The sequence below is a fragment of the Moschus berezovskii genome, chromosome X (assembly GCF_049115385.1).
Source record: "Moschus berezovskii isolate FMDL1 chromosome X, NW_MosBer_1.0, whole genome shotgun sequence".
Taxonomy (NCBI): domain Eukaryota; kingdom Metazoa; phylum Chordata; class Mammalia; order Artiodactyla; family Moschidae; genus Moschus; species Moschus berezovskii.
In genome coordinates this window covers 147,472,238-147,484,838 of record NC_142488.1, presented here as the reverse complement: position 1 = coordinate 147,484,838, position 12,601 = coordinate 147,472,238, and the positions used below count along the sequence as shown (strand labels likewise).

At 44.1% G+C, this 12,601-nt stretch overlaps 1 protein-coding gene across 4 annotated transcripts in view; it reads left to right on the top strand.

The window, feature by feature from the left end:
- Nucleotides 1-12,601, top strand: part of GAB3 (GRB2 associated binding protein 3) — an 89,147-nt gene that overhangs the window by 61,901 nt on the left and 14,645 nt on the right. For 3 of the 4 annotated variants that reach the window (XM_088833662.1, XM_088833663.1, XM_055438669.2), the window contains 4 exons: nucleotides 160-215; nucleotides 706-925; nucleotides 3,129-3,210; nucleotides 4,617-4,719. In XM_088833662.1, coding sequence (XP_088689788.1) covers nucleotides 160-215; nucleotides 706-925; nucleotides 3,129-3,210; nucleotides 4,617-4,719 — 461 coding nt within the window. The remainder of the gene's footprint in view (nucleotides 1-159; nucleotides 216-705; nucleotides 926-3,128; nucleotides 3,211-4,616; nucleotides 4,720-12,601) is intronic. The other variant, XM_088833661.1, reaches the window with a different exon arrangement.

Genomic DNA, 12,601 nt, shown 5'->3' with positions numbered 1-12,601 from the left:
CTTCAAAATCTGGTCTGCTTTCCACCTATGGGGGAATGTTCTGGCTGTCCAGCTAGACTAAGTAGCAAGCCTCTCTTCCTCTGGAGCTAAGCACAGGGCCTTGAGCTTAGTTTCAACTGGTGTCCTGCATTTTTCACCACCCTGGCTTGTTTCTTACAGCAGATGTCGAAGGCCAATCTTTAAGACACCGAGACAAGCGGCTAAGTTTAAATTTGGTAAGTTTGGTACTTGAGTTCCTTTAAGCCCTAATTTTTACCAAAACATAGTCTACCCGATATATGTTCCCTGGATGTCTTTTGAGATTCAGCACTCTGAATCTCTGAGGACCCTTCCAGTCTCCCATTAAAGCTTGAACTTGTCTGGGAACTACTGGACTTCGTGCTCTATAAGGACCTTACTGGTTCTAATGATCTGGACACATCTCAGACCTGAGGTAGCTATTGAAGTCATCCCATTATTCTTAAAGTATTTGCATAAATTTCATTGACCTCTGTATTCCAGCATGAGTCCTGGGTGAGTCATCACCTACCTCCCATGATAAGTCCAGAGGCAGAGCCTGAGTTAGAGGCTTGTCTGACTTTCCAAAGGAAGTTCAGGGTTATTCCTAGATAATTTGCAACTGAAATCCCACATGCAGCCAAGTTTGCCCACTGGAAGCAGTTTCCATGCTATTCTGTTTTCCAACTGGTTTTCATTCCCTTGCAGCCATGCAGGTTCTTCCCGATGTCCCCACCAACTTCTACCAGCACTGAGGACAGCTACGTGTCCATGAATCCCCAGACTGCAGCGTTTGCTCTCGGACCCCATGACAGCTCTGACGATTACATTCCAATGAACTCAGGGAGCATCTCCAGCCCCTTGCCCGAGCTCCCCATCGACCTGGAGCCTCCCCCTGTGAACAGAGATCTCAAGCCTCAGAGGAAGAGTAAGCCACTCCTGTGTGGGATGGGGGAGCAAGGTGTGATAACCATGTGGAAAAACTTCCCTCCTAAGCCTCTCTGCAAAGGAAGCACTACAGAAACCCGTAACCCCAGGGCCCTGGGAGAAAGAAGTGGCTGGGATCCAGTGGGAAGGGCTGAGGAGCACCATTGCTCCAGATCATCAGGGTAACAGGAACCTGGAGACTTGCAGTCATGGCAAACGTGGTCTCCAAAGCCAAATCCACTCCAGCGGGCTCATCTTTGGCTGCTTCCCTAACAAAGTCCCAGAAATGAGTGAGGTGGGTGTGAATGGAAGCCCCTTGATCTCTTTGTTTAAACAGCACTTAAATGTAGTCATACCATCCCCATTATGTAAGGCAGCCAGGAATGCCCTTTGACACTGATTCCTCAGTGCAGACCCTGTCACAGGCCCCATGGTTCAGTGCCCTGTGTGTACCCAGCCGCAGATGTGTCTTTGGTGGGGGGAACATGGAGGACGTGGAGGTGAGAAGTGTGGCTCCTGTGGGCATAGGGCTCCGGGCAGTTCCTCCCATCTTCTGAGTGGCAGGAACAGGCAGGGAGGAAGGCGAAGAGGGTTCAAGCAAAAGTAGGTCAGAGTAACTCGCTAACTTCCTTCTTGCTCGCCATTGCCTGCCCAGTAGGGCTGGGTGAGGATATACTTGGTACCACGACCATGACTTCTGACACTCCATAGGCTCCACCACCACCCATCTTTGCTCTTTGGAAAAACTACTACTTCACCTGGCCACTCTCAGAGCTGTAACTAAGCAGCTTGCTTATGCCTGCTCTGCTCCAGCCTCGCCCTCTTCACTTTGAGTCAAATCCCATTTTCCGTATGTTTGCCTATCACTACGGGGAGACAGAGATGATGAAACAAGCAGGGTTCCCAGGCTGAGGGGGAGAAAGATATGTCAAAACCACCTGGAAGAAGAATAATTATGCAATAGGTACTAAATAGGAGAACAGGCCCTGTCTCATGAGGTTTAGAGGAAATAACCATTCATTCTGGGGAGAAGCCATTTCACAGGCACCTGTAACTTTGAGGTATATATTATTTTTTTTGCTTGATTACTTTTCTCTAGCAATCCTGTGCAACAGAAGTTTCTGTAATGAAGAAAATGGGGCTGTTAAACATGTGAAATGTGGCTAGTGCAACTGAAGAAGTGAATTTTAAGATTTGATTTAATTTCAATGCACTTAAATTTCAAGAGTCACATGCGGCTAGTGGCTACCATTTTGGACATCACCAGTCTGAAAGACCTGGTGAGGAGGAAGGTGCAGAGATTTTGGATGGACAGAGGGTTGGGGATTCACTGGGTGGCTGGGGAGGTGAACACCTGGGCCAGGAGGGGGTGATTCTGACACACGTGGCTGCACAGCTGACTGAACAGCAGGAACGCCACTGGTAATATGGAAGGAGTTAAACACTATCTACCAGTGTGGAGGAAAGAGCTAGAAAAACAAGCTGGTCAAGACAGTGATAGGGGAATATGTGCATGACCAACTCAGCAAGGTGGGTTGCTGAGGTGGAGTGAGGGTCAGGCACCAGGTGCAGTGAACAAATCAGGAAAAAACCCTGTCCTCCCAGAGTGCAGTCAGTCTATACCCAACTCAGGAATGTTGGATCATCACAGACAGGTGGGTGCCGTGAACAGCAAGCACATGAACTCGTGAAAGCCCATGAAGGCCTTCCTGAGCAGGGGCTGTTGAGCTGAGATCTGAAGATGACTATAACCAGGCAGAGAGATGGGGAAGATTGTTCTACACAGAAGGACCACCAAGTAGACAATGACCTGGAGGGGGCGATGATTATTAGAACTTGGGTGACCACCTCTGTCTGTGATGAGAGGGGTCAAGGGTGAGACAGGTAACAGAATGACATGAGATGAGAGATCTTCATCTGATACCCAGAACCAGGCCTGACTTACGATGTGTTCTCAATAAATGTGTAGTGATGGGATGTAACCCCAGCTGCTGATGTGACCACCGGCTCAGTACTTGTCCCCTCTGCTTCTGCTTAGGCAGAAAACAGTAGGACAGCAAAATGGGCACTCATCATTAGCTCTGCTTGTGAGTAAATGTGGGCTTGATGTGCTTAGTAAGTGGAATTGTCATAGTTTTACAGTCTGCAGATTCTGGCCTTGAACCCCTGAGAACTTTTGTTGGATGCTCTGTGTTATCTTGTAGCACGGCCACCCATCCTGGACCTGAAAAACCTCTCCACGATCCGGGAACACACGTGTCTAAGCAGGACCCACACTGCGCCTTGGTGAGTCTTTGATTGCTTCCAGGGTTCTCATCTGGCACCCTCTCAGCCTTAGCCAGACCTCTGTGGTGAAAGAGAGCTTAAGACAAGGGAGGAATAAGATTTATTATACTGAACCGGAAGTGTTTTGTAGGTCACCAAGGAATAACGGTAACTGAATCTCCCAGCGCAATGGAATCAAGAATGAGAGTGCTGCTGGGAACTGTCTCAAATGTGTGCTTCTCTCTTCACATTTGCTCATTCCTCTTTCTTTCAAGAACTCTTTTTTTCTGTTGCACAATCCTCACAGCCTAAAGTAGCCATCCTGTAGATCCGTATTTACCTGCTACAATTCTAGTACCAACAGAGAGAGTTTCTTTTTCAACCTCCAATTCACATTTGTTGGGAGAGGGAATTGTTTTGCCCCAGCTACAGTGGATGCAGTTCTGGCCTGCTGAGCAGGGCTGGCACTGCTGGCATGGCTTCTAGAAGCTCAACTTTGTGAAGGAAGTTCTCTTGATAAACGAACCCTCAAATGTGTCTGCACTCTCTCATCTCACCTTGTAGAAGCTTGAGTTTCAGAGTCCTGAGCTTGGCCTGGTAGTTTCTTGCTGGTTTAGTCACTCAGTCGTGTCCAACTCTTTGCAACCCCATGGGACTCTAGCCCACGTGGTTCCTCTGTCTATGGGATTCTCCAGGCAAGAATACTGGACTGCATTGCCATTTCCTTCTCCAGAGGATCTTCCCGACCCACGGATGGAACCCATGTCTCTTACGGCTCCAGCATTGTAGGCGGGTTCTTTACTGCTGTTTTAATCTCTGTCATGTCCACCTGTTTGCAATGGTGGCCCACCAGGTTCCTCTGTCCATGGGATTCTCTAGGCAAGAATACTGAAGTGGGTTCTGTGCCCTCCTCCAGGGGATCTTCCCAACTCAAGGATTGAACCCAGGCCTCCCACACTGCAGGCAGGTTACTTCTGGTTCACAGCACACGATGACTCTGTAATGGGCCACATTCCAGACAGGAATGCAGAGCCTCAGCTTACGCTTCTGACTTGGGAGTAGGATGAAAGTGGATTTGTGGTCTTGGTCTCATCTTTTCAGAGGAATGAAATGAGAGCTTCAAAGGAGTATTTCTGTTTCGTCTTTCTCTCAGTGATATGATGCCTTGGTCTCTTTCTAGAAAGAGATTTCTTGTGGCACATGGAGGGCCTGGATAAAGAATAACCTTTAAGAAGTGAGAGCCATCTGCCCCATAGTGGGACAGGAGTTGCGGGGTAGTCTCTGTCACTTCAGGAATTGCTTTGATTGGAAGGAAGTTGCATCTGGAAGGGGAGGGTAAAACCCCACAGGGGCCATGTCAGTTCTTGGCTGACTTTCAGACCAGCTGTAAGACATTGCTTTGACCTCATCTATATTTTTGTTCCTAGCAATCGAACCAGCTTTCTATCTCCAGAAAGAAATGGTATTAATTCTGCAAGATTTTTTGCCAATTCTGTTTCCAGAGAAGAGGAAAAAAGCTACATCCAAATGGTAATCCTCTATTTTTCCCATTTTTCTTATTCACCCTAGTCTATATTCTTATGGGTTCACTGTAAAGGAAACATATTTCTCAGAAAGTGCCATGAAATCTTAAAACTAGTACTTAATTGTAATGCCAGGTTACCATGTTTTCCATACTGGGAACAAATTGACATGAAGTTTGTTTTCTTTCCTGCAGCATTCAGCTCCTTGTACCATTTAGCTGGGAAAACTGACATTGGATGCTCCCTTCCACCAAACCCCCTAGTAGCCCTGCTCTGACTTCCTCTGCACCTTTACCAAAGATGCATCACTTAGAGTCCTGTTTGGAGGGTGGCCTCGTGTCCCAGCTCATGAGTGGGTATTAGTTTCTGGAGATTTCTTGTGGAGCCTTTCTGTAAACCTGAGTTCACAAAAATCCGGCAGGTCTATCCTCTGATTAACCATCTATGGCTCTAGAGTCCTGGTATCTCCTTCTTGCCCTCTGTTTCCCTTCCGTTCTCTTTCCTCGGATTCTATTGCCAGTAGGTCACTGAGGACAAAGAGGGCCTACCTCTGGCAAGTATCAGGCCCTTTAGCCAGAACTCTCACCATTCTGTGAATTTAAAATCTAGGGAACTCTTGATAGAATTTCTTTTTGAACTGTGAAATTTAGGCAATGTTCAAGGCACTGTGACTATGCTTTTGAGCAGACAACTCTGCCTTCCTATGTATGACAGTAACAGGCATTTAAAGTTCTCAAAACAGTCATGTCCAGTGAAGCAGCAATTAAGTGCTGCATTTTGCCTCTATTTAATGGACTATGCTGTGAGTCCCCTTAATCATATGCAGGTGGAAAGTGACTCATATCCAGTCTGCTGTGGCATTCCCAATATTTTTCACACTTAGTAATGGCCCTTGGGAAACTTCTAGAAGAAAACACTCTTATAAAAGATACTGACCAGCTGTGCTTTGTCTCCAGAGAACAGAAAAAGGAAGTGAATCTATAACCTCACAGAAGCAAATGCCGAGTCATTCCAGACACTAGCAGTTATTTCTGATCTTTCAGGTTGTGAGAAAGCCCAGTGTCTCATTAACAACATCGATCAGGATTGGTTTCTTGCCTATTTATAATCATTGGTTGATGAATGTCTCTGTACATTATTAAGTGATATGACTCTGTAGCTTGAGCCCAGAAAGCTGGCTGAAGGAAGGTAGCTCTGAGGAACTCATCACAGAAATGTGTTTAAAGACTATCCCATCTCTTTCACCTGTGTGTTTTAACTGCAGTAATACAATATTTTTAAGATTGCATCCAAGTACTGCATTTCGGACTCTTTTGTTGACCATGATGGCTACTCCATTTCTTCTAAGGGATTTCTGCCCACAGTAGTAGATACAATGGTCATCCGAGTTAAATTCACCCATTCCAGTCCATTTTAATTCACTGATTCCTAGAATGTCGATGTTCACTCTTGCCATCTCCTGTTTGACCACTTCCAATTTGCCTTGATTCATGGACCTAACATTCCAGGTTCCTATGCAATATTGCTCTTTACAGCACTGGATCTTGCTTCTATCACTGGTCACATCCACAACTGGGTATTGGTTTTGCTTTTGCTCCATCCCTTTATTCTTTCTAGAGTTATTTCTCCACTGAGCTCCAGTAGCATACTGGGCACCTACCAACCTGGGGAATTCCTCATTCAGTATCCTATCATTTTGCCCTTTGTTACTGTTCATGGGGTTCTCAAGGCAAGTATACTGAAGTGGTTTGCCATTCCCTTCTCCAGTGGACCACATTCGGCTGTGGTCCATGTGATCAGATCGGCTAGTTTCCTGTGATTATGATTTCAGTGTGTCTGCCCTCTGATGCCCCCTTCCAATACCTACCGTCTTATTTGGGTTTCTCTTACCTTGGTGGTGGAAAAATCTCTTCACAGCCGCTCCAGCAAAGTGCAGCCTCTGTACCTTACCTTGGACGAGGGGTATCTCCTCAAGGCCGCCCCTCCTGACCTTGAACGCGGAGTAGCTCCTCTCAGCCCTCCTGCGCCCGTGCAGCCACTGCCTGTTGGACATGGGGTAGCTCCTCTCGGCCGCCGGCCTTGGCCTCAGGCGTGGGGTAGCTCCTCATGGCCGCACCTCTTTGCACGGTTCGTTGCGCCGGGGCCGGCGTCTCTCACGTCGCGTCTGCGCCGCCGGGGCCGGCGTCTCTCGCGTCACGTCTGCGCCGCCGGGGCCGGCGTCTCTTGCGTCGCGTCTTCACAGAAGAACTGTACAAAAAATTTCTTCATGACCAAGATAGTCACGATAACATGATCACTGACCTAGAGCCAGACATCTTGGAATGTGAAGTCAAGTGGGCCTTAGAAAGCATCACTACGAACAAAGCTAGTGGAGGTGATGGAATTCCAGTTGAGCTATTTCAAGTCTTGAAAGCTGATGCTGTGAAAGTGCTGCACTCAATATGCCAACAGATTTGGAAAACTCAGCAGTGGCCGCAGGACTGGAAGAGGTCAGTCTTCATTCCAATCCTAAAGAAAGGCAATGCCAAAGAATGCTCAAACTACCGCACAATTGCACTCATCTCACACGCTAGTAAAGTCATGCTCAAAATTCTCCAAGCCAGGCTTCAGCAGTATGTAAACCGTGAACTCCCAGATGTTCAAGCAGGTTTTAGAAAAGGCAGAGGCACCAGAGATCAAATTGCCATCATCCGCTGGATCATGGAAAAAGCAAGAGAGTTCCAGAAAAACATCTATTTCTGCTTCATTGACTATGCCAAAGCCTTTGACTGTGTGGATCACAATAAACTATGGAACATTCTGAAAGAGATGGGAATACCAGACCACCTGACCTGCCTCTTGAGAAACCTGTATGCAGGTCAGGAAGCAACAGTTAGAACTGGACATGGAACAACAGACTGGTTCCAAATAGGAAAAGGTGTACGTCAAGGTTGTATATTGTCACCTTGCTTGTTTAACTTCTATGCAGAGTACATCATGAGGAACGCTGGGTGGAAGAAGCACAAGCTGGAATCAAGATTGCTGGGAGAAATATCAATAACCTCAGATATGCAGATGACACCACCCTTATGGCAGAAAGTGAAGAGGAACTCAAAAGCCTCTTGATGAAAGTGAAAGAGGAGAGTGAAAAGGTTGGCTTGAAGCTCAATATTCAGAAAACAAAGATCATGGCATCTGGTCCCATCACTTCATGGGAAATAGATGGAAAAACAGTGGAAACAGTGTCAGACTTTATATTTTTGGGCTCCAAAATCACTGCAGATGCTGATTGCAGTCATGAAATTAAAAGACGCTTACTCCTTGGAAGGAAAGTTATGACCAACCTGGATAGTATATTAAAAAGCAGAGACATTACTTTGCCAACCAAGGTCCGTCTAGTCAAGGCAATGGTTTTTCCCGTGGTCATGTATGGATGTGAGAGTTGGACTGTGAAGAAGGCTGATCACTGAAGAATCGATGCTTTTGAACTGTGGTGCTGGAGAAGACTCTTGAGAGTCCCTTGTACTGCAAGGAGATCCAACCAGTCCATTCTATGGGAGATCAATCCTGGATGTTCATTGGAGGGACTGATGCTAAAGCTGAAACTGCAATACTTTGGCCACCTCACGCGACGAGTTGACTCACTGGAAAAGACTCTGATGCTGGGAAAGGTTGGGGGCGGGAGGAGAAGGGGACGACAGAGAATGAGATGGCTGGATGGCATCACCGACTCTGTGGACATGAGTTTGAGTGTACTCCGGGAGTTGGTGATGGACAGGGAGGCCTGGCGTGCTGTGATTCATGGGGTCGCGGAGAGTCGGACACGACTGAGCGACTGAACTGAATACAATATTTTAGTGTCATTGATTTACAATATTTCAGTTGTTCCACAAAACAACCCATTTGCTAGACTGAACTAATATAATTCAATTTTTACTTTGTACATAATCATATGCATAATTTCTTCTCTTTAAGGACAAGTTCTTACCTGACTGTAAAAATTTAGGCTAGAGTCTGAGAAAGAAGTTTTGTTTTATAAAAGTCCTGTAACCTTCTTTAGTGACTTTATTTTCTAATGAAATATAGTTGATGCACAGCATTATATTAGTCTCGTATGTACTACATGATAACTGACATTTGCATACATGAATGAAGTGACCCCCATGATAAGTCTAGTAACCATATGGACCTCTACAAGTTACTACAATATTGTTGATCCTGTTCCTTGTGCTGTAGATTACATTCCCATGGATTGCTTACTATATAATGGAGGTGTATACCTTTAAATCTCCTTCACCTATTCCACCTACCCCTCATCTGCCTCCCTTCTGGCAACCACCCATTTGTCCTCCTGGTCTATGAGTCTGTTTGCATTTATTTTTTGATTTCACATCTAAGTAAGATAATATGGTATTTGTCTTTCTCTGTCTGACTTATTTCACTTGGCATAATACCCTCTAGATCCACCCATGGTGTAATAATGGCAACATTTCTTTCTTTTGCTGGGTAATATTCCATTGTGCATGTATATGTATGTGCATGGGTATATATATATATATATATATATGTAAAACATCTTTATCCATTCATCTATGGATGGACACTGAAGTTGCTTCCATATCTTGGCTATTGTAAATAGTGCTTCAATGAACATGGGACTGTATATATCTTTTTGAATTAGTGTTTTTGTTTTGGGGGCAAATAGAAGTGAAATTTGTGAATCATATTTTTAATTTTTGAGGAACCTCCATATTGTTTTCCACAGTGGATGTACCAATTTACGTTCATGTGAACAATATACAAGGGTTCTCTTTTCTCCACACCCTCACCAACATTTGTTATTGGTGTTGTTTTTGATGATAGCCATTCTATCATGTTAGTCATTCCGACATTCTTACATAGCCATTCTATCAGGGCTTCCCTGATAGCTCAGTTGGTAAAGAATACACCTGCAATGCAGAAGACTCTGGTTTGATTCTTGGGTCAGGAAGATCCACCAGAGAAGGGATAGGCTACCCACTCCAGTATTTTTTGGCTTCCCTGGTGGCTCAACTGGTAAAGAATCCTCCTGCAATGCAGGAGACCTGGGTTCAATCCCTGGGTTGGGAAGATCCCCTGGAGAAGGGAAAGGCTGCCCACTCCAGTATTCTGGCCTAGAGAATTCCATGGGGTTGCAAAGGGTCAGAAATGACTGAGTGACTTTCACTTTCATTCTAACATGTGTGAGGTGATGTTTTATTGTGGCTTTAATTTGCATTTCCTTCATGATTAGTGAGGTTGAACATCATTTCATCTGTGTTAGAAACCTGTGTGTCTTTGGAAAAATGTCTATTCATGTCCTCTATTTTTTAATCAGCTTATTTTGTTTTTGTTTTGTATTGTTTTGTTGTTTTTGATGCTGAGTTGTATGTGTTATTTGTATATTTTGGATATGAACCTCTTATTACTATCTTTTTTTAAATTTTTAAAAAATTTATTTATTTTAATTGGAGGCTAATTACTTTACATTATTGTATTGGTTTTGCCATACATTGACAAGACTCTGCTGCAGGTGTACATATGTTCCCCATCTTTAACCCCCTCCCACCTCCCTCACCATCCCATCCCTCTGGTTCATCCCGGTACACCAGCCCCGAGCATCCTGTATCATGCATCGAACTTGGACTGGCGATTCATTTCACATATGATAATATACATGTTTCAATGCCATTCTCCCAAATCCTCTGACCCTCTCCCTCTCCCACAGAGTCCAAAAGAATGTTCTATACATCTCTGTCTCTTTTGCTGTCTCGTAAAGAGGGTTATCATTATCATCTTTCTGAATTCCATATATATGCGTTAATATACTGTATTGGTGTTTTTCTTTCTGCCTTACTTCACTCTGTATAATAGGCTCCAGTTTCATCCACCTCATTAGAACTGATTCAAATGTATACTTTTTAATTGCCGAGTAAGGAGATCCAACCAGTCCATTCTAAAGGAGATCAATCCTGGATGTTCATTGGAGGGACTGATGCTAAAGCTGAAACTCCAATACTTTGGCCACCTCATGCGACGAGTTGACTCACTGGAAAAGACTCTGATGCTGGGAAAGGTTGGGAGCGGGAGGAGAAGGGGACGACGGAGAATGAGATGGCTGGATGGCATCACCGACTCTGTGGACATGAGTTTGAGTGTACTCCGGGAGTTGGTGATGGACAGGGAGGCCTGGCGTGCTGTGATTCATGGGGTCGCGGAGACTCGGACACGACTGAGCGACTGAACTGAACTGAACTGAACTGAATACTCCATTGTGTAAATGTACCACAGCTTTCTCATCCATTCTTCTGCAGATGGACATCTAGGTTGCTTCCATGTCCTGGCTTTTATAAACAGAGCTGGATGAACATTGAAATAATGTGTCTCTTTCAATTCTGGTTTCTTCGGTGTGTATGCCCAGGAGTGCGATTGCTGGGTCGTATGGCAGTTCTATTTCCAGTTTTTTAAGGAATCTTCACACTGTTCTCCATAGTGGTTGTACTAGTTTGCATTCCCACCAACAGTGTAAGAGGATTCCCTTTTCTCCATACCCTCTCCAGAATTTATTGCTTGTAGACATTTGGATAGCAGCCATTCTGACTGGCGTGAAATGGTATCTCATTGTGGTTTTGATTTGCATTTCTCTGATTATGAGAGATGTTGAGCATCTTTTCATGTGTTTGTTAACCATCTGTATGTCTTCTTTGGAGAAATGCCTGTTTAGTTCTTTGGCCCATTTTTTGATTGGTTCGTTTATTTTTCTGGAATTGAGCTGCAGGAGTTGCTTGCATATTTTGGAGATTAATTCTTTGTCAGTGGCTTCATTTGCTATTATGTCCTCCTATTCTGCAGGCTGTCTTTTCACCTTACTTATAGTTTCCTTTGCTGTGCAGAAGCTTTTAATTTTAATTAGGTCCCATTTGTTTATTTTTGCTTTTATTTCCAATATTCTGGGAGGTGGGTCATGGAGGATCCTGCTGTGATTTATGTCTGAGAGTGTTTTGCCTACGTTCTCCTCTAGGAGTTTTATAGTTTCTGGTCTTCCGTTTAGATCTTTAATCCATTTTGAGTTTATTTTTGTGTATGGTGTTAGGAAGTGTTCTAGTTTCATTCTTTTACAAGTGGTTGACCAGTTTTCCCAGCACCACTTGTTAAAGAGATTGTCTTTTCTCCATTGAATATTCTTGCCTCCCTTATCAAAGATAAGGTGTCCATAGGTGCATGGATTTATCTCTGGGCTTTCTATTTTGTTCCATTGATCTATATTTCTGTCTGTAAGCCAGTAGCATAGTGTCTTGATGACTGTGGCTTTGTCGTAGATCCTGAAGTCCAGCAGGTTGATTTCTCCTGTTCCATTCTTCTTCCTCAAGATTGCTTTGGCTATTCGAGGTTTTTTGTATTTCCATACAAATTGTGAAATTACTTGTTCTAGCTCTGTGAAAAACACCATTGGTAGCTTGATAGGGATTGCATTGAATGTATAAATTACTTTGGGTAGTATACTCATTTTCACAATATTTATTCTTGCAATCCACGAACACGGTATATTTCTCCATCTATTAGTGTCCTCTTTGATTACTTTCACTAGTGTTTTATAGTTTTCTATGTTCAAGTCTTTTGTTTCCTTAGGTAGATATATTCCTAAGTATTTTATTCTTTTCGTTGCAACGGTGGATGGAATTGTTTCCTTAATTTCTCTTTCTATTTTCTCATTATTAGTGTATAGGAATGCAAGGGATTTCTGTGTGTTGATTTTATATCCTGCAATGTTACTGTATTCATTGATTAGCTCTAGTCATTTTCTGGTAGAGTCTTTAGGGTTTTCTGTGTAGAGGATCATGTCATCTGCAAACAGTGAGAGTTTTACTTCTTCTTTTCCAATTTGGATTTCT